Raw genomic sequence first — 18,108 nt, 5'->3', positions numbered from 1 at the left:
CAGGCTTTGCATAAATAAGGAAGGGGGGCCATGAAGAGAAATGGTTCTCTTTAATTGGTGATGCTTGAGGACTTGGAGCAGCCTTTACAAGATTTGATCAATATGTGGTTTTTCTCAGCAAGTGCTCAGAAACCCTAATGAGTAAAGTGGCAGCTGGTCTCCAGATAAGTAATGCTGAAATAGAAAAAATAAACAAAGTTATAATGTTAATTGTCCTTCCTCCAGACTCGTTTCAACCAGCGCCTCAGTAACCAGGATGATGCCTTGGATGAAGATGAAGATGATGAAGTTGAGAGAACAAGCAAGTAAGAAGCCTGTCTGGATGGGTTATATATGTATAGCAGAGAGGGTAACAAGTGTTATTCAGCAAAGTGGAGTTCAAGTGACACAGTTTTCTCCTGTCCAGGCTGCTAGCTTAATTCTTGATCTAGATGATGTCAAGTAGTTTAGGATTTAAATCTGCTTTAAAAAGAGGGAAAGGCTATTATATCTTTTCATTATTTATAGTGTCCAGAAGAGCTTGACATAATCCTCAGTCTTCATAGCCTCCAGATAAAAAGACTACATACACAAAGAAATACACAAAGAAACAGCAAAATATTCATCAATATGGTGGGGAGTGACCTCAGCCAATCTATTCTTTAAGGCTTGTGTTGTAGCCCTGACAATGGGACATTTTTTGAAGTGTCTGAAAGACATATAATGTCTTGGGGATTTTATATTGAGGTCTTCCTATATGAGAACTAAAGGAAAAGTGTAACTTGAGGCTTAAGCTGAATTGAGGCGTTTTCTGAATTGAGGAGTTGATTTTTGATGATGAACATCTGGATATAAACCAGAAAGGACATTGAAAGCAAAATCAAGCAGTTTAAGCCGTGATATAGTAGGGAAGATGAAGCTAGTGAAATGTTAAAAGGATATAATGAAAACAAGTGAGCCATGGAAAACAGCCTTTGTAGCAGTACTGATAGACAGAGGTAGAAAAAGACCATGGTAGAATGGAGGTCTGAGGTAAAGATATTGCAATGAACAAGAAAGGAAATAAGAGACAAAAGCACTAGTTGTCCTTGCAGATAGGCAGTACTTCAGTAAATCTGCCCATGTGATGGAGGAAGAGTTGCAGTAGCAGTCTTGCCACTAGAACAAAATGTTTGGCTAGGCTAGGAGGCAGCTAATGGTAACTGCATCTCCATCAATGCCATATATCTGTGCTCAGGAAAATTCTTGAGTAGAAAGATATTCCAGGTTGATGTTCCCATTCAGAGCTCTTGAAATGTATTCCCCTATGTCCTTTCAGAAGTGGCTATAATGAAATGGCTTTTATGTTTCTATCTGATGGAAAAGTTTTGTTTTCAGGTTATCATCAGAGGACAGTGAAGAAGCTTCTGCTTACTTTTATGATAGTGATGGTTCTGGTGAAACTGGAATAACTCATCATCAAGGAGAAATGGACTTGCTTGGAGAGATTCTGGACACGCTGAGCACACACAGTTCAGATCAAGGAAAACTCTCAGGAGCAAAGAGCCTGGATTTCTTCAGATCAATGGATGACATTGATTACAAGACTGAGGTTAGTCTTCTCCTTTCATTTGAGAACCAACCCAGGTCCATTTACAGTGGAATCCTGCACTTGTGGAATGAACAACATACAGCTCAGACACTGCAGCACAGTTCTTAGAATTGCTGATGTGTCTTCTTAGGGCTGTATAACAGTACACTCATGCTGGCCACTGCATGATGGTTTTTCCCCAGCCAAGAAATTCTCCAGGTTACTAAGTCATCTTGGAGCATATTTTTCCTTAAAGCAGTAACCACATAGAGAGCTGTGAACAGTATAGTAATTTACTTAATCAAATAGTTTAGTACTATATTTATAATTTTTTTCTGTTAAATCTGATATGCCTTGAGCTGGTTTGGGATTTTTTAATGTGGTTTAAAAGGCATTTTTCACCTTGTAGACTTAGACTAGTCATAGTGATACGATGATATTTCCTTCTTGATTTAAGTCATGGGATCCAGGTGGTAATTGCACCTGAAACACTGCTAGAATAGTACTCCAGAGTTTTCTAAGAGGGCTCCTTGTTCTTATTTTAGGTAGAGTTGCACTGGTCCTTTAGTGTAAACACACTGCTTGCCTACAGTTTTAAAACTTTCACCAAGTCACTGCTGTGGTATTAGCCAAAAAAGCTTAGTGTTTTTGAATTCCAGCGCATGTCAGCTGTCCAACACTTACTTTTGCTGAAAGGGATCCTATAGTAGAAGATTTGTTACTGGAGCAGCAAATACTGATGCAAATATTTATAAAGCTTGTAAAATTTTATATTATGAGTGTCACACAGGGGTTAGATTAATAAAATGCCCGGTTTTGTTTGACCAAAAAACTTTAATATTGAAAATTGGTATAATTAATTACTGAAGCAAAGAGGAAATGCCATCTGGTTTTAGTTTTAGTCCCCCTCCCTCTCATATTATGGGTACAAACGAGAAAAGTGTGTCTTTGTTCGCTGTCAAAACTGCTTGTGCCAAGACTGAATGGACAGAGGAGACAGAAATCCTTCCTCTTTGTGGTATCAGAGGCAGTCCTTAGGCTAAGAGACAGTGTTCTGTGAGGAAATGTAAAAACACTTGGCCTTGCATTGTGTCTGGGATAGTTGTTTTGTAACGCCGAGCCCCAAAGGGAATCCATGATTTAGGAACATACGAAATCCCTTCCAGTACTTGTGTTTCAAAAATACCAGTGTAGAGATGTTTCTTGTGACATTAACTATGAACACATGTTTTTTCTTTCAGAACAAGTCAAATGCACCTAGTGAGACCAACCTTACCCTGCTCTGCAGCAGTGCTAATGACCAGGCAGAGTGGAACCTTGGCCAGGATGACAGTGTCCTCCATGGGAAGCAGCTACCCCCATCACCAAGGAAGCAAGTTTCTTCTGGTGGCCAGAGAGAATCTCTCTCAAGGATGGAAGAAGCAAAGAGTGGCAAAACCTTTACTACTGACAAGATGGAGACCACTAGTTTGACATCCCTGTCTCCAGTACGACCAAGTGCCCAGTTTACTTCCCTAGAAAGTTTCAGAGCAGGCTTTTCTTCCTGTCAGGATGCAAAGCCTAATGAAACACTAAGCAATACCTCAGAAGATCAGCTCCCAGCAGGTCTTGCTCAACAGCCATCTATTCTGGTCCCTTGGGAGAAAGGTGGGAAGGAAGGAGATGAAACTCCAGAAGAAGGTGGACTTCTTCAAGAAGTGGTGTCATTATGTAAACTGAATTCTGCTTTTCACTATGGTTTAAATATTTCAAAGGATAGCTTATCCAGCAGTAGGAGTGGAAATAAAACGTAAGAAAAGTATGAAAAGAGGAACTTGACTCCCATCAGATGTTAAAGGGAGACTACTCAGGACTCCATGTAACTCCATATAAGATGATAACCAAAAAAATGAAAAGGAATAAGAGATCTTCAGTTATAAAAATAATTCTCTTCAGTTGAGTATGCATTTTCTGCCATTGGACGTCCGCTTCTACGTTTACTCAGTTCATTTGTTGGCTGTAGTTAGGTCCACAAAATGGAACTAAATGTATGAATGCACTCTCAAATCAGGTACTAGTTAGTCTCTATGTTTAAAATACAGCAAGTGTATGGTGCTTCCTAGCATTTGCTTCCTCTAAGCAGCCAAGGGTGTCACCTAAAGGTAGCCAGGTTTTGAAGGTACTATGTTAATCCCATTAGCATGAAATGAACCAAGCAATCTGATTTGTCTGAAATGTACAAATGTTAATATTTGTAATGAATAATAATTGCCTTAATCTTTTGAGAAGGGGTTTAACTGTCTTAGAAGATGAATGCAAATCTACAAAACAGCAATAATGATTTTCCATGGCAGGAATTTGCTTCAGCAAAGGTGGGGGGAGGAAAGGAGACTTTTATAGATTAAGGAATTTCTTGTGACTATAACTTGGAACTTACTCCAGACTAAAACTGTGGCTCTGTCTTCCAGACTTCAAAAAGGTAGCACGTGGTTTTCTCTCTTCTATAAAGTACATGAAGTGCTGAATTATAATGTGACGTTTATTATTCTGTTTACAACTAAGACACTTTAAAAACACATTATCAGTTTCCCTAGGTAGACTAAACTCACCTAAAATTCTCAGAAAGGAAAGTGTAAGTGGAATTGATAGATTTATATTATTTTTTTATTTTCTGCAGTTTAATAGTTGGAAAACTAATTTGTGCCTGATTTGTAACACTAGAAAGCAAAATTTATAGATTCAGTTTGAGACTGCATATGTCCAACTCTCATTTTAGTCAAGTTGGACAGCCAAAAACTTCCTTCTAAATTCAGTGAAGAAGACTAAATGGTCCTGATGTATAATGTATTTAGAACAAGAATTTGTCCTCCTTCTGGCAGTATTCCTGACAAATATTTGGATATTTAAAGTCTGAACATTTTTGATACTCTATGAAGCAGCTCTTTAATTTTTAAAATTTTCTTTGTCTTTTCTTTTTCCATCTCACCATACATACCCCAACAGCTTAGGACAGAAGAGACACTTAATCAGTTTCAGCAGACTGGAATTGTCAGCTTTTAGAGGTATTTGTGGTAAAGTTGGTAGAAATAGCACAGGGGTATAAAAGGAACTCTGCCTGAGAAGAATGTTCTGCTGCTCTTCTAAGTCATGAAACCTTTTTTCTTTCCCTCTTTATCATGAATGATTTCTGTTAATCTCAGCCTAGGCCTGAATGAGCACATTCCTGGGGTAGGTATTTGGATCAGATTGTACTTTAGTACCTTAATAGTAGTTTGTAGCAGAGTTTCATATCAGTTGCCTCACTGAGATTTATTAATTCATTTTCCATTTCCTGACACAAATGGAAAGGGGGTTTTTGGCTGCTTTCTTACAAGGTAGCTGACCTAAGGGAATTGCTCCATGGCATGGCAGAGGCACTGTTTGGAATCTCACCAGAGAGGCTCAGTAGAGTAGACCTGGGCTTAGTGCAAAATTTCATAAATTTCATCTTGCTCCAGAATGAGAAGGGCTGGGCCAGTACTTGCCACTGAGGATGAGCCTCCAGAATTAACTTTTTTTAATCAGTGCAACAAAGCTAAAACATAGTAAAAGTGAAAATCTTGCCAAAATATGTGTGTCTGATCAAGCCATGAACATTCTGGAGGGCATCTGCATTGCTGGAGAATCTCAGTGTTCCAGAGTTAGCAGTTGTACATCCAGAACTCTGTACTCCAAACTATTTGTTTTTTCTTTGGTTTCCTCTTGTGCATCAACATGATACGTTGTGAACTTTTGCAATAACAAAAAATGCTACTCGGCAAAATATTTTGCACTATTAGAAATCAAAAGTATCATAAAAATAATTAAAATCTTCACTCTCAGTGTTCCAAGTGGGTCAAGCCAAGTGGCTCATGTGCTGTTCAGATGAAAAAGTTCCAGAGCAACCTGATGGTTCATTGTTTAAAGCTGGCATTAATGACTTGAGGGCATTCTTCTCCCTTGTGGGTAGTAAACATTGCCCAAGCATGGTGCTGCAGTAGGCAATACACAGATTTTGGTTCTTGTAGCACTTCTCACTCCTCATTCATCTCCTTGCATTTTGTGGTGAGAATTTCAAAGTTCAAATTTTCCTTTCCTCTGCACTTCACAAGATGTTTCTATCCATGGTTCAATCTAAGTTGCTTTCTTTCCTTCATTTATTAAAGTCAGTAAACAGTATCAATGTTTTAAGGAGGAAAATAGAAAAAAAAACCAGAAATTATGGCCATTATTACTTTCAAAACCATCAAACACCTAAGTCCAGGAATGCTGCCAGAAAATGGTTTTCAAAACTTACTGTCTAATACAGGCATAAATCTTACTGGCTTTACATGAGGGTTAGATACTGAACAAATGATCACATAGGTTGTTCCATTTTCACCTTTGTGGAATAAATATGGAAGCCATGTGAGACTGCCAGTATTCTTAAGTTTTTATAAGGATCATAAAATTGAAAGTTTGATAGTGGAATCTTTCAAAATTGAGGCATTGTAGTAATAATTCACTGCTTCATGGAGTGAAAATGCAGGCAGAAAAGAAGTAAACAGATTTAATAGAAGATGGTAACATTCAATTTAGAATTATTTTAATTTCAGTCAAAATGTTTCTGTGCTTATGCTGCATTGTTTCCTTACTATTTACAAAGCTCATAGTTTGTTTACAATCATTAAATAATATGTCTTTTTTGGTTTTGGACCTTGTATGGGTTCAGAAATAGCTTTGTCTTATATATATGTTGATTTTAACTGTAGGTACATTTTTTACTGTGTAATATATAGGATCTTTTCCACCTACTATCAGTGATCTTTTAAAAAGGCTAATATTTGTGCCTTATTTGAATAGAATTGCCAGTTACCAAATAGATAAGAGTCCAAACTGATATTTCTGATTCAACACTCTTGTTCTCTGTCCTTGTGATAATATAAAATTGTTTATTGGCTACATATGCCATATTTTTAGTACCACAGTGGGTTCTATATTAAGATAAATTTTCCAGGTCCAGTACTTTGCAAGTTTTATACTTGTATGCTTTTTAGTTGTGGAAATTCTTCTAGTGTCTTTGAAAATCATCAACATGGATCACCAGCTTCTGGTGAGAACTGAATTCTGCTCAGTCAGAGCTCCTGTGGTCTTCTTCAGAGGCATGTCTTTTCTTCAGGATCTCAAAAATCCTCCTGTTTCTCCTGTTTAAGGGAGATACCAGGTTACTTGATTAAGCTTTGTGGTCTGTTAGTTACACATAGGAACAAATTTCCGATGTTGAAAGTCAAACCAGGACTCAAGATTAATATTTTTGCATTTATTTTGCATAGATGTCTGCCTAAAATGAGCCGTATCACTCATCTGGTTTGGGAGCAAAGAGTAAGGGCAGTGGAAAGACAAAGGGATTCCTGGATTGTTCCAGTGCAGAGTGGTGAAGCAGAGCCTGGAAGTCCACAGGAGAGATAGTAACTTGGAAGAATTCCAGATTTCAGTTCTAACTCAGTTACAGTGGTTCCAGCTCAGTCTTGTAGGTAAAAGTAATGCTGCCTGTGGAGTTAAATCCCTGTGGGATTTGCAGAATGGATAATATGTTGTCCCAGTCAGAGCCTTCCCATTCACGTGTGTAGAGATGAAACGAGGAAAACTGCAGATACCAGGGAAGGGCTATGGATGCAGAGGTGATCCCTACCCACCCTCTATGCATGCAGAGGGCAGTCTGTGTAGAATAGGCAGTGGTTTGCTCTTCCATCTCACATTTTTGGGCATCATGTAGTTCTGAAAAATAGACTTGTTCTGAAGAAAAAATGTAGTTGTAGAAGTTGTCATAGAAGTTGTCGACTGAACCCTTCCTTGTCACTTAGCATTTCAGTGGTGCTGCTGCTGTTTGGGTGGGATCATCAGAAGCTCTCAGCGCTGGCTGAAGTCCCCTCTCAGGCATTGTAACACAGACTTCAGGCAGAGTTTTAGACAAGTGCTGGGTGCTTCTGAAAATCCCACCCAATCTATTAGAAGAGTGTTTTAGACCTTAAAATTCTGTTTTAGATGTCTTCTCAGGTTTTAGGATGAGCTAGTTTACAACCTCGTGTTCTTGTAACCAGTGTAAAGTCTAGGCAAAAGAACAGTTAACCCAGGTGTTTGAAACAGCTTCTCCTTATCCACCTGCAGTCAATGATACTCAGTTCTACAGAACAATGTTTTGTTGGTGCAGCTGTCTAATAGAATTGCTAGGAGCATCTAAAATACTTTCTCTATGCATGTAAGTCTTCAAAGAAACATTTCATGCAATAATCAAGTGCCAGCATGAGGCCCTTTTGCAAATGCCCCTTGTGTGATCCTGACTGTACCCTGTCCTGCAGGAAGAACCCCTAACCATGGAGCTCCCTGACTCCTCAGGGAGAGCTCAAGAGGAGCTTTATTTCCAAGTTAGCATCTCCTCCCTTGGCACCAGCCTCTAGTCCAGGTGCTGTGAGACTCTAGCCAGGGTATGATTCCCAACAGCCTGAAATTTCAGGCTAAACAAATGTGGCTAATAAACAGCTTCTGTATTGCAAAGCTCAGGATGGTGAAGGCTGTCTGTTCCCATGGTATTGCAGTAAATCTTTGAAGAATGAATGTAGAAATAACTGCACCAGCAAAACCAGTATGAATAGTGATGTGACTTGTCTTCAGTAACTTCTTTGCTGCCATTAGGCATGTCTGTCTCTGTTTGCTTGTTAGCAGAATCTGAGCTGATGAGAACATGTCCTCATCTGCACCCAAGGAGCATGGACCACAGCTGGTCTAGAATTCATGGTCCTCAGGGTGTTGAAACTAAAGGAATGGAAAGGGATGATATGGTTGGTTTGTGCAAAACCTCCCTTGATCCGTTTTGTAATGTCTGTTCCACAGTTCAGTCAGTGGCCAGTTGAAAGTACTTGACAGGTCTTTCTGAAATCTGCTTCACTTATTCTTTTAGAATTTCCTGGTGAGTCCACAGCCACCTCAGTCTAGAGGGACATCCACAACCCACATAGCTGGCAGGGCCATTGCCATCCCCTGCTGGGCTGGGGTATGAAGCAGGTAACACAGCTGGAAGTTACTCCAAGGTGTACTGTAGTAAAGGGTACTCAATTAAAATGTACTATCACTTAGCTCAATACTAACAACACCTGTATTTAGAATCCAGTAACAGTATTAGCATTTGGAAAATAAGTTGAGTTCAAGTATGTTGACATTTATTATGATTCTGTGTGAATTAATGTTCTTTCTGTTAAAAATACGGGAGCAACGTGGTTGGAAGGGGGAAATGTGTTGACTTTCAAATCTTCACTGAATTTTGTGCAATATTACCCCTTGTTTCAAAGTAATTTAGTAGTGCACATCTGCTTTCAAGCAGACTCATGAAATTGTATTTTTTAAAAATGTGTAAAATTACGTGTAACTTTGAAATACAGTTGTATGATAAAAACATGAAGAAATCTATTCTAATGAGGCAAATGTATATTTCTAGTGACTGGGAATGATTGTGGATGTCACATTCTGTAGAAATAATACAGCCTAAGCCAATATTCACATACCAATAGTTGCAGGTAACTCTTAAAAGTAAAACCTGGTTAAATTAAAGTAAGGATAACTCTTAGAATTTATGATATTTAGTTTATGCTTTGATCATTTGTTAATCATAAAAAAGGTGAGGTGTTAAGCACTGTTTTTCAGGACCAGGACCAGCAATGACCACAAGAATTTAGTTTGTGACATCCATAATTATCATAAGTCATTACTTAAAACATCTACTAATGTTGCCAGTATCCTGTTAAGTTTTTGTAAATTAATTTCTTTGTATATTGATGTACATTTTCTTTTAACCTTTGATTTTCCTTGAGACCTTCTTTAAATTAATATACTTGAATGAGGCAATAAAGCACTGTGGAAGAGCTAATCTTGGTGCAGCTTGCACACATGCACATCACATCTGTTACTTCATGACTTTTGAGGAGGAAGAGCAATTTAAAATGCTTAGATGTTTGGCAAACTGTCAGTTTGTGTTTGTTAATTTTAAATCTGTGCCAGATATGATGAGAAATGCCTCGACATGGAACAAAGCAACACCATGTAATCTTGATGCTTCTAATTTTTTTTATAACATTTTTTTTGTGACCCCTGAAAACTATTCCCTGTAATGTCCCTTATTGTGCATCTTTAATACTTAAAAGAGAGGCATAAAGTACAGGATACATTGAGATTTTATTGATAATTTTGAGATTAAAAAAACTCACACACCAAACAACCAGCATTGTCCTTACAGTTTTGAAAATTTAGTTAGTTACTGACCTTTTAACAAAACTGGAGCCAAATTTACTCCATGCTTTTGCACCTTCTGGACTACTGTTCAAAGTCATCTTGAGAACTGTAATTCTGACCTTAGACTACTGTGAGTAGTGCACTGTCTAGATGTATTAAGTGAGCTGTGATGTGTGCTGTGGTTTGTTTTTTCTTTTTCCTTCCAAAGTTTGTGGCATCAGTAGAAGTTTTTGGTGAATTCCACGTGACCGTAAAGTGCCCAACACTGTACTATAAAATAAAATTTAACAATATCCAAATTCCTTGGGTGATGCAGGTTCTTGTTTGATGGGTTGATCTGAGGAGCATTTTCATGCTTATCAGGCATAAAGATTGAGATGATCCAGTATTAGTTTGGAAGTTTTTCTCCATTGAATGAACATTTCATTTTCTCAAATATAGAGAAAGCAAAATGTGTTTCCTTGAATGCAATAATGAGTTGATTAGTGCAAATGTTAAATGTTGATGTCCTTTGAATTTCCAGTGATATTTTGAATCTTTTAAAAATCTTAGCTAATAATTCTTTTTTGTTAAACAGCTTTTCTTGGGCTCTAGATCTTCAAATTACTGCCAAAGAAGTAGGTATATTATCTTTTTTCATAGTCAAGAAATCAACATATTAAGGAGAATTAAGCAAGAAGGTACAGTAATAATTGATGGGTGCTCTGGTTTGAACCTTTCGTATTAGATGTTAAAAAAGGTAATAATAATTGTGATCTCAGCAAGTATTTTTGTACTGCTCAGCCAAGTATTACCATAGAGCTCTTGGGGATCCTGTTGGCAGGGAGGAGGGCTGCCTGACCTCCTGTGATAGCTGTGGTGGGATCTGCTGAGGGTCAGACTGTGCTGCTGAGAGCTGCTGGGGCCTCTCATTTTACAAATCTGGACAGCCCCTGCTCTTCTGCCCTGCTCCCCTGGGCCTGGCTGCAGCCCCTCTGGCACCTGGTGGCCCTGTGTGAGCCCCTGGCACAGCTGTGCCCTGCCTTCATCCCCTCCCTCTGCTCTGGGGAGAGGCTGCTGCAGAAAGCACCTCTTGGCTTCCAGGGAGATGGGAGCAAAATGAAGGTAGGTTTTATCTGTAACTTAGGGGGGCAAAAGGACATGGAAGGGGTGAGGTGACCCTGGCTGGGTTCTGCTGCTCCCTCCTTCTCAGGGGAGGGCTCCTGACTCTTCCCCAGCTCCAGCATGGAGGAATTCCTCCATGGGCTGTGGGTGGATCTCTGCCCCCATGGACCGCCCTGGGCTGCAGGGGCGCAGCTGCCTCACCATGGGCTGCACCAGGGGCTGCAGGGAATCTGTGCTCTGACACCTGCAGCACCTCCTGGAGCAGCTCTGGCACTTGGAGCAGCTCCTGGAGCATCTTCTGGAGCAGCTGCTGCCCCTCCCTCATCACTGACCTCGGTGTCTGCAGAGCTGCTGCTTTCTCCTACTCTCTCTCCTCTCTCTCAGCTGCTATTTATTGCACAGGGTGTTTTCCCCCCTTGACTGTGTTATCCCAGAGGTGCTGCCACTGTGGCTGATCAGCTCAGCCTTGGCCAGCCATGGATCTGTCCTGGAGCTGGCTGGCATTGCCTCCATCAGACATGGGGGAAGCTTCTCACAGAAGCTTTTTAATGTAGTTCAGGTGTATCGCTGTAATTCAGCCAGAATTTTCCATTGAATGGCTATGCAGTATAATCTGTTATTCACTCTTCTATATTAAAAGCATTTTGATACCTTATGCAGGCAAACCATAGACACTATGGTTTCAATATTTATACAGTCAGTCCACAACTGATGAGAAAGCTACAAATTATCTTGATACAAAACAATGAGGGTGTGATTTTAACACTTGCTGTTAGATCTGTGCTAGCTTACTGCAGCCAGCAGAGTGGTACCAGCTGTGAAGTGTGGTAGCAAAGGGATCCTCATTGCTAGATTAGCATGGCACATCTTGTAGTCATTCCTTTGATTTTCCAGTAGATGTGTTGAAAGTCACCTGTTAAAATGATAGCTATGAAAATGAACTTTTTGTTGTAGGTCCAGATTGAGTCCATTGAAGACTTTATAAAGAGAATCTTTGCTGAAGGAGCAGGGAGCTATGAAGTCTTTCAGGTAAAGTTCACCTGCTTTCCTTAGTTTTTATATCAGGGCATTTGAGAGTATGGTTGCAACTTGCCTTCTGTGGATGTTTGAGTCGGGTTCTTTCAAGCCCAAGAATGAGAAAGGACTGAAAAAGAGAAGGTAGTACCAAAAGGCAGTCTAAGTTAAGTGGGCAGATTTTCCACAGATGGTGCAGCAGGACTCTTCCTGTCAGTACAGTACCAAGTGTCTGAAAACTCAGAGGGGTTTGGGGTACCAGCCCCATGGTACCAAAGCTGGCTTGTCTATTAGGAGTTGTGTCATTTGAGGGAAAAATGCAGCTCAAAGCACCGATTTACTGAGGACTTACTTAGAAGGAGAAATGAAAAATTCTCATATTCATTAGTAACTTCTTGGTTGTGCTTCAAAAGCAGATGAGAATTGCTCTTGCAACTCATTTTCACACAGTGCAGCTGCAGCCGATCCTGAATGATGGGCAAAGCATTTCATTTTCATTCCAGAACTCACTGTGTGTTAACCTCATGTTCACAAAATGAAAAATAACTTTATCAAATTCAGGGATTTAGATTTTTATTTGATGTGACAAGCAATAACAACAACAACAACAAAAACCTAAGCAATGCCCGGAGTGTTGTTGTGGGTTTGCTGGTATTCAGATAAAGCAGAGTAGAGTCTGTCTGCAGATTTTCACCAGTCAGAAAAAAATGCTAACAGCTTCTTGCACTTCAAAAGCCCAGAGGCAGTCAATCCTGTTGGAAATCATGTATGAAACATAAACAAGTACTAGTTCTAAAAGCAAAGTTTGGGAAGCACATTTGGAATATGCTATGGGCTGTATATTATTTCCTTTCTGTGACTGCCTGTTTCACATTCTTCTGAAAGTTGAAGGGCTGGGCTCCTGATGGTGTTACTGCTCCACTGATTTTTTATTTTTGGGTTCACTTCTTCTCTCAAATAATTGTCACTGAAAGATTGGGAAGAAAGCAGCAACAAACCCCCACCATACAACTTTGAAAAAGAAAGGTACAGTGTGGCCTATAACAAATCTACTAAACTTGGTTGCAAGGCTTTTCCTATTAGGTCTGTTATGTGTTTTTAATTGTTAAGTCCTAAACTACTCAGTTTCCTGGATGAGACACAGTAGAGATGTACTCTGTCATGTACAGCTTACACAATCACTTGCCTACAAAAGTTTGTTTTCCAGCTGTGTATAATTCTGTGAATAACTCAACTAAATTGTGGTACTCTGCCTTGAGATGTGCTTTAGAAGTGGTAGCAGCAGAAAGTTCTGTCCTGCCTACAGACCTCAGCTCAGTTCCATCCTTGCATTGGCTCCACATTCAGTAATACACCACAGCATGGAGTCAGCAGTGTTCTGTTCACTGCTCCTTTTGAGAAAATAACCTGTTAATATAGTGCCACCTGTTTAGCAATGAGGAGGATTATGTACCTAAAATGTTCAGCTGAATAATACATACAAACATCTGACATTTGGCCTGCTCTGAGAATAGGCGACATGCTTATTTAACGATTTCGAAAATGTTAAAATGGTGAGGTAGAAATTAAAATGTCATTTTAAAATATTTGTATTTAACTTATCTGATTCAGTCCTATTCTACATTTCCCCTTGGCATATTCGTACTGGGGGTCACGGCAGCAGTCTGACACCACAGATCCTCTGAACGATATCCTGAACATTGTTGGCATTTCAGCCTAATTAGTTGCATCCTATTTTGTGATTTGTCTTTGGTCCTTTGGGTTGCTGGCCCAGGATTTTTTTTTAACCTTTTTCTTTTTATGCTCATCATCGTCTCATTTTAAATGTCAACAGACCAGTATTTGTGTAATTGATTTTTTCCCCTTCTTTTCTCCCCAACATCAGAAAATTTGACAAGCAATTTCTACATCTGAGGCAGGCTACACAAGAAAAATACATCCCAGGACTGAGTGACAAACACAAACTAATCCAGTCTGTGCAGGTCCTGAGCGCAGCCACATATTTTTCTGGCCAGTGCTCACTGTTACCCATCATTCTGAAGCAGAATGATCTTCTCTGGGACTGGTTTAATCATTTGTGCTAGCACTGGGCCACCCCCAAAGGCAGATCTGCATCTTCTCTGTTGGGCTCTCTTCTCATGCAAAAACCTGCTGGAGCTTCCTTCTCCCTGGGGTCAGGTTTATCACAGTAGTCTATGATCCTGCCACAGATCCCACTGGAGGAAAAGGCTTGGCACTGGGCTTGTTCAACTGAACATTGAGGTTTTATACATTCCAGAAAGAAAGTCTCCAACTGCTGGTTTGCTTTAAATGACCCTCACTTGTGGCCACAGGAATATTTAAATCTCTGGAAGAGCTGCAGTCACTGACACATGAGGATGCACTGCCAGAAACTGAAGAACAGGAGCAGGGCACCTCTTGCTCTTCTGGTTTGCTTCTTTTCCTGCTTTGTCACTGGGATCTAGGTCGAGGTTGCTCCTTTGTGGGTGTTTCTAGGTCCTTGTAGCCAAGGTGTGAAGCACTGTTCCCACAGTGGTGCTGCTGGCAGCCAGGAAGGAGAGCCTGATGCTTTTTTCTCCAAAATATGCCTGGGCTCCTGGCTGGTCCTAAAGTAGCTGTGGTACAGGCAGGGTGCCCTGTGTCTCTGGATGCCCACAGCTTGTTGTATGGGCATCCTCTCCCTGTTTGCTGAGGAGGGATCAGAAGCAGTTAAGGCTGCATTTATTTGTTTAAACTGTTCTGTCCTTCAAGCAAAAATGTGTGGAAACACTTGTCACGTCTCCCCTGAAGACTTCCACTTCCCTAATCTGCCTAACAATTGTGAAGTTACCTGTGCAGAACTCCTGTTATCTGTGAGGCAGCTGCGTGGGAGACACTCAGTTGTTTATTTTGGGGGCAGAAAGGAGCTCTGTACCCTGAGGCTTTCCATGCCCTGACTGCCTGGGCACTGCCAACACACAGCACAGGTGACAAGGGCCACAGCCACCATGGTCACATTGCCTTAGGGTGGCCCTGCTCTGCCCTTCCCTCCCACTCCTCCCCTGCTGCTGCTCCTGCTGAATCTCTGCTGCCAAGAAGGGTTAGTGCAGGTGCCAAGTGAAACTGAGTGGGTTTAAATTGGAAACACACATTTTTGTCAGCGCTGGTTATTACAGTGCGTGCCAGTGGAAATTGAGCTTTTGCTGGAACTACAGGTGGAACCTGAAAGGTCACACACAATATTGAGCTGAGGAGAATGGCATGCTTCAAATGGTGCCATGAGGAGCATGGAACCAGATGAAGGCCCCTGTGGCTTTTCTCTGATCAAAATAGATGATTGAAAGCCATGATTTGGACATGCCTGTCTCCACGGTGCTTGACAATGTTAGATGGATTGCTGGGGAAGGAATTGCTTTGTCAAATGTCTCTGGGGAGAGAAAAATCATGGCCTCATAAAATCAGAAATTAAAAGCAAGGTTTGTGAAACCAAGTCAAAAACAACAAAGTCACTCAAATTGGTTGCAATTTAAAATCTCCCAATATTTTTTTATCCAATAAATATAATTTGAAAGAATGTAAACTCAGAAAAATCACAACTGAATTGAGACCTCTGCCTGGCCTTCAGTACTTCACCTGTGCCTTGATTCATAATTTATGCTCTGGCTTTTCACTGTGCAAGAGGTCTTCACACCTCATGGCTTGCATTATAGATGGAGGAGTTTAGGTTAAAAACATGCTTTTACTGTGAGGCTTGGGATGCTGCCCACTCTCCACATCAAATTCATGTGTGCAATTTAAACAAGACCTCACTCTGCTCCCAATAAATGCACACCAGATGTATCTTTTATAAATGTTAGGTTTTGCAGCATCTTGACACATGCCAGTAGTTTGAAGGCTGTGCATGCTTCAGTGGGGCATGAAAGCCCCATCCATTCATTCAACTGTGACATCTTGCAATAGGCAAAATTCTAGTGGTGTCAGCTATTCACTGCTCAACTTTATTGAGTTACAATGCCTAATCTGATGCTCTTTTTTTGAATTGTTTTCAGAGGTGTCAGTTTTCTTTAGCTGAGAGGTGATTGAATAGCATAGGAAAAGGAACTTGGCCAAAATCCTCTGATCCGTGATTCCTGATGTTATGTGACATTACACATGTAAGGTTTGTCCTGCAGTGAGACTTGGGGCTTGTGTTAAATAAAACATGGAGCAGACATTTGGGGCTGGGGAAAAGACTTTGCTGTCTCTTATCTGGAGACAAGATTTCTGCTGTAGGACTGTATTTATTATGGACATTTTAAAAAGCATGTCAACTATTTTCTTTATTTAATACAGTAAATTAAATGAAGTTTATTGTTAATTAGCATCTGTGGAACAATAATCACTAGACAATGACAAAAATTGTGGCTTAGCTTATCACTGGCCAAAAACCTGGATGGGCCAGATGCTTCCTCATGTTCTGCAGGAGCAGAAGGTGTATTTTGGAGATGTGGGAAGGGAGAGGATTCCCCACCTGAGAATGGGCAGCTGCAGCTGGAAAGTAGCGTGACCTATAGGTGTAAGTCTGTGAAATGTACTTTGGAAGTTTCAGATCACTCAGTTGTACTCAATAGAAGGATAATTCAATTTTGTTGAAATGAGTAAGAATTTTTGTGCTTCCTTGAGCGAAAGAAAATGAAACAAATCCGTGGTGGTGGTGGTGTGGTGTTCCTCTTCCAGAGAACACAGAAAAGCAGTGTTTTCTATTTAAACACCACAAGGTCAGATCATGATCATCTTTGGAGAATGAGGTCTTAGCAACATTCACTTACTAAAATATTGGCAAATGTGAGTTTCATGGTTTTGGAGCTGTTCCTCATGCTGAGGCTTAAGAGATGCTATTGATCTAGGCAGTGAAATACTCTTACCCAGAAATCCCTTTGGCACACTTGGATTCTCCTGCTTTAACTTGTGTTTTTGAAGAATACACAAACTTTTATTTAGATGTCTGAAAAACAAAAGGATTGGAAAATTTTTTTGTAAAAACCACCTAATGATGCTTAACATAGCCTGTGGCACAGAGTTCCTCATGGGGAACCTGTGACATGGAAACAGTGGCTGGCACACTCCTATCAAAGGAGGAGATAAGGGTAATACCTTGAGGGATTTGGATTCACCAAAGTACTCTGTGGTTATTTGGCAGTGCTCAAAGTGCCCTGCCCTGGGTGCACAGTGCTGCTCTGGCTGCAGCACAGGATGCTGCTGCTTGAGTTTGGTTGGTTACATGCCAACATACTGAGAAAAACAAATTCTCACAAAAGTTCACATTCACCTTCTCTCCTGGATGTATCATTTTTACAAAAGGAGCTGTTGTTGACAAGAGAATTTTTAGCAACCTCTTTGCCTTCCTGACAGACCTTTAGAGGGCTGGGGTGAGCACAGATGCCTCTTCCAAGAGGATCAGAGGACCGGGTTGTGGGAATGGCAGGCCTCAGCTGGGAAGGAGAGTGCAGAGTATGGAAGGGACCAGAAGTGAGAGAGAGTTGGTCCATGGCCTCAAAGGCATCTTTTCACTGTTGGGAGTGGTTTCTTTAGGTGCTGCCTCCTTAGTTTCTGCTATTTGGGAAGTCAGCTGCTCCCAGGCCATTGGGGAAGGGCTGGGCACTGCTCAGAGGGAAGGAACTGTGTCTTACCTGGAGGTGTCCTGTTCTGCAGCCAGGCTGCAGAGGAGCTGAACTGCTCCCAGGGTGCCCTGTCAGGGTGCTGGTGCTTTAGAGGCAGTAGGATTCTTGGCTTCTGAGGTTATTGACCTTTATTGAAAAGTAACAGAAAGGCTTTTGAAGAGAGCAGAAAATGGGACTTCCATTAAGTGAAGCAAATCCTTACAGCTCTGCCTCTTTTCTGCCTGTGCTCGTCCACAGTGCTGGGAAGGCAGCAGTAATTTCAAAACCAGAGCATATACAGCTTCTCAGCCTGTATAAATTAGCATCTGTGGGGCTGTATTGATTTGTGCCACCCTGGGACCTGGCACAAACACATCCTTTTGATGGCCCAGGACAGTGGGTTGGTGTGGCTGCAGCAGAGGATGGTGCAGATTGCAGTGCTGAGGCTGGCAGCTCCCACTGTGCACCTCATTCCTAAATATGGAAAATGTTTCTTGATCACTTTATTTCTAATGGCAAGCTTGACTTCTTAAACTGTAAATATTGTTCTGATCTGGGGACCAT

The 18,108-nt window shown here is 40.8% G+C and overlaps 1 protein-coding gene across 1 annotated transcript in view; it reads left to right on the top strand.

The window, feature by feature from the left end:
• Positions 1-10,107, top strand: part of DENND1B (DENN domain containing 1B) — a 149,459-nt gene extending 139,352 nt beyond the window's left edge. The window contains exons 21-23 of the mRNA XM_036388022.1: positions 226-305; positions 1,357-1,570; positions 2,791-10,107. Coding sequence (XP_036243915.1) covers positions 226-305; positions 1,357-1,570; positions 2,791-3,342 — 846 coding nt within the window. The 3' untranslated portion in view covers positions 3,343-10,107. The remainder of the gene's footprint in view (positions 1-225; positions 306-1,356; positions 1,571-2,790) is intronic.
• The last annotated feature ends 8,001 nt before the right edge of the window (positions 10,108-18,108 follow it).

This window comes from Molothrus ater, chromosome 9 (assembly GCF_012460135.2).
Source record: "Molothrus ater isolate BHLD 08-10-18 breed brown headed cowbird chromosome 9, BPBGC_Mater_1.1, whole genome shotgun sequence".
In the NCBI taxonomy this organism is placed as follows: domain Eukaryota; kingdom Metazoa; phylum Chordata; class Aves; order Passeriformes; family Icteridae; genus Molothrus; species Molothrus ater.
The sequence above is the reverse complement of the archived record's forward strand: the minus strand, read 5'-3'. Positions and strand labels throughout refer to the sequence as shown.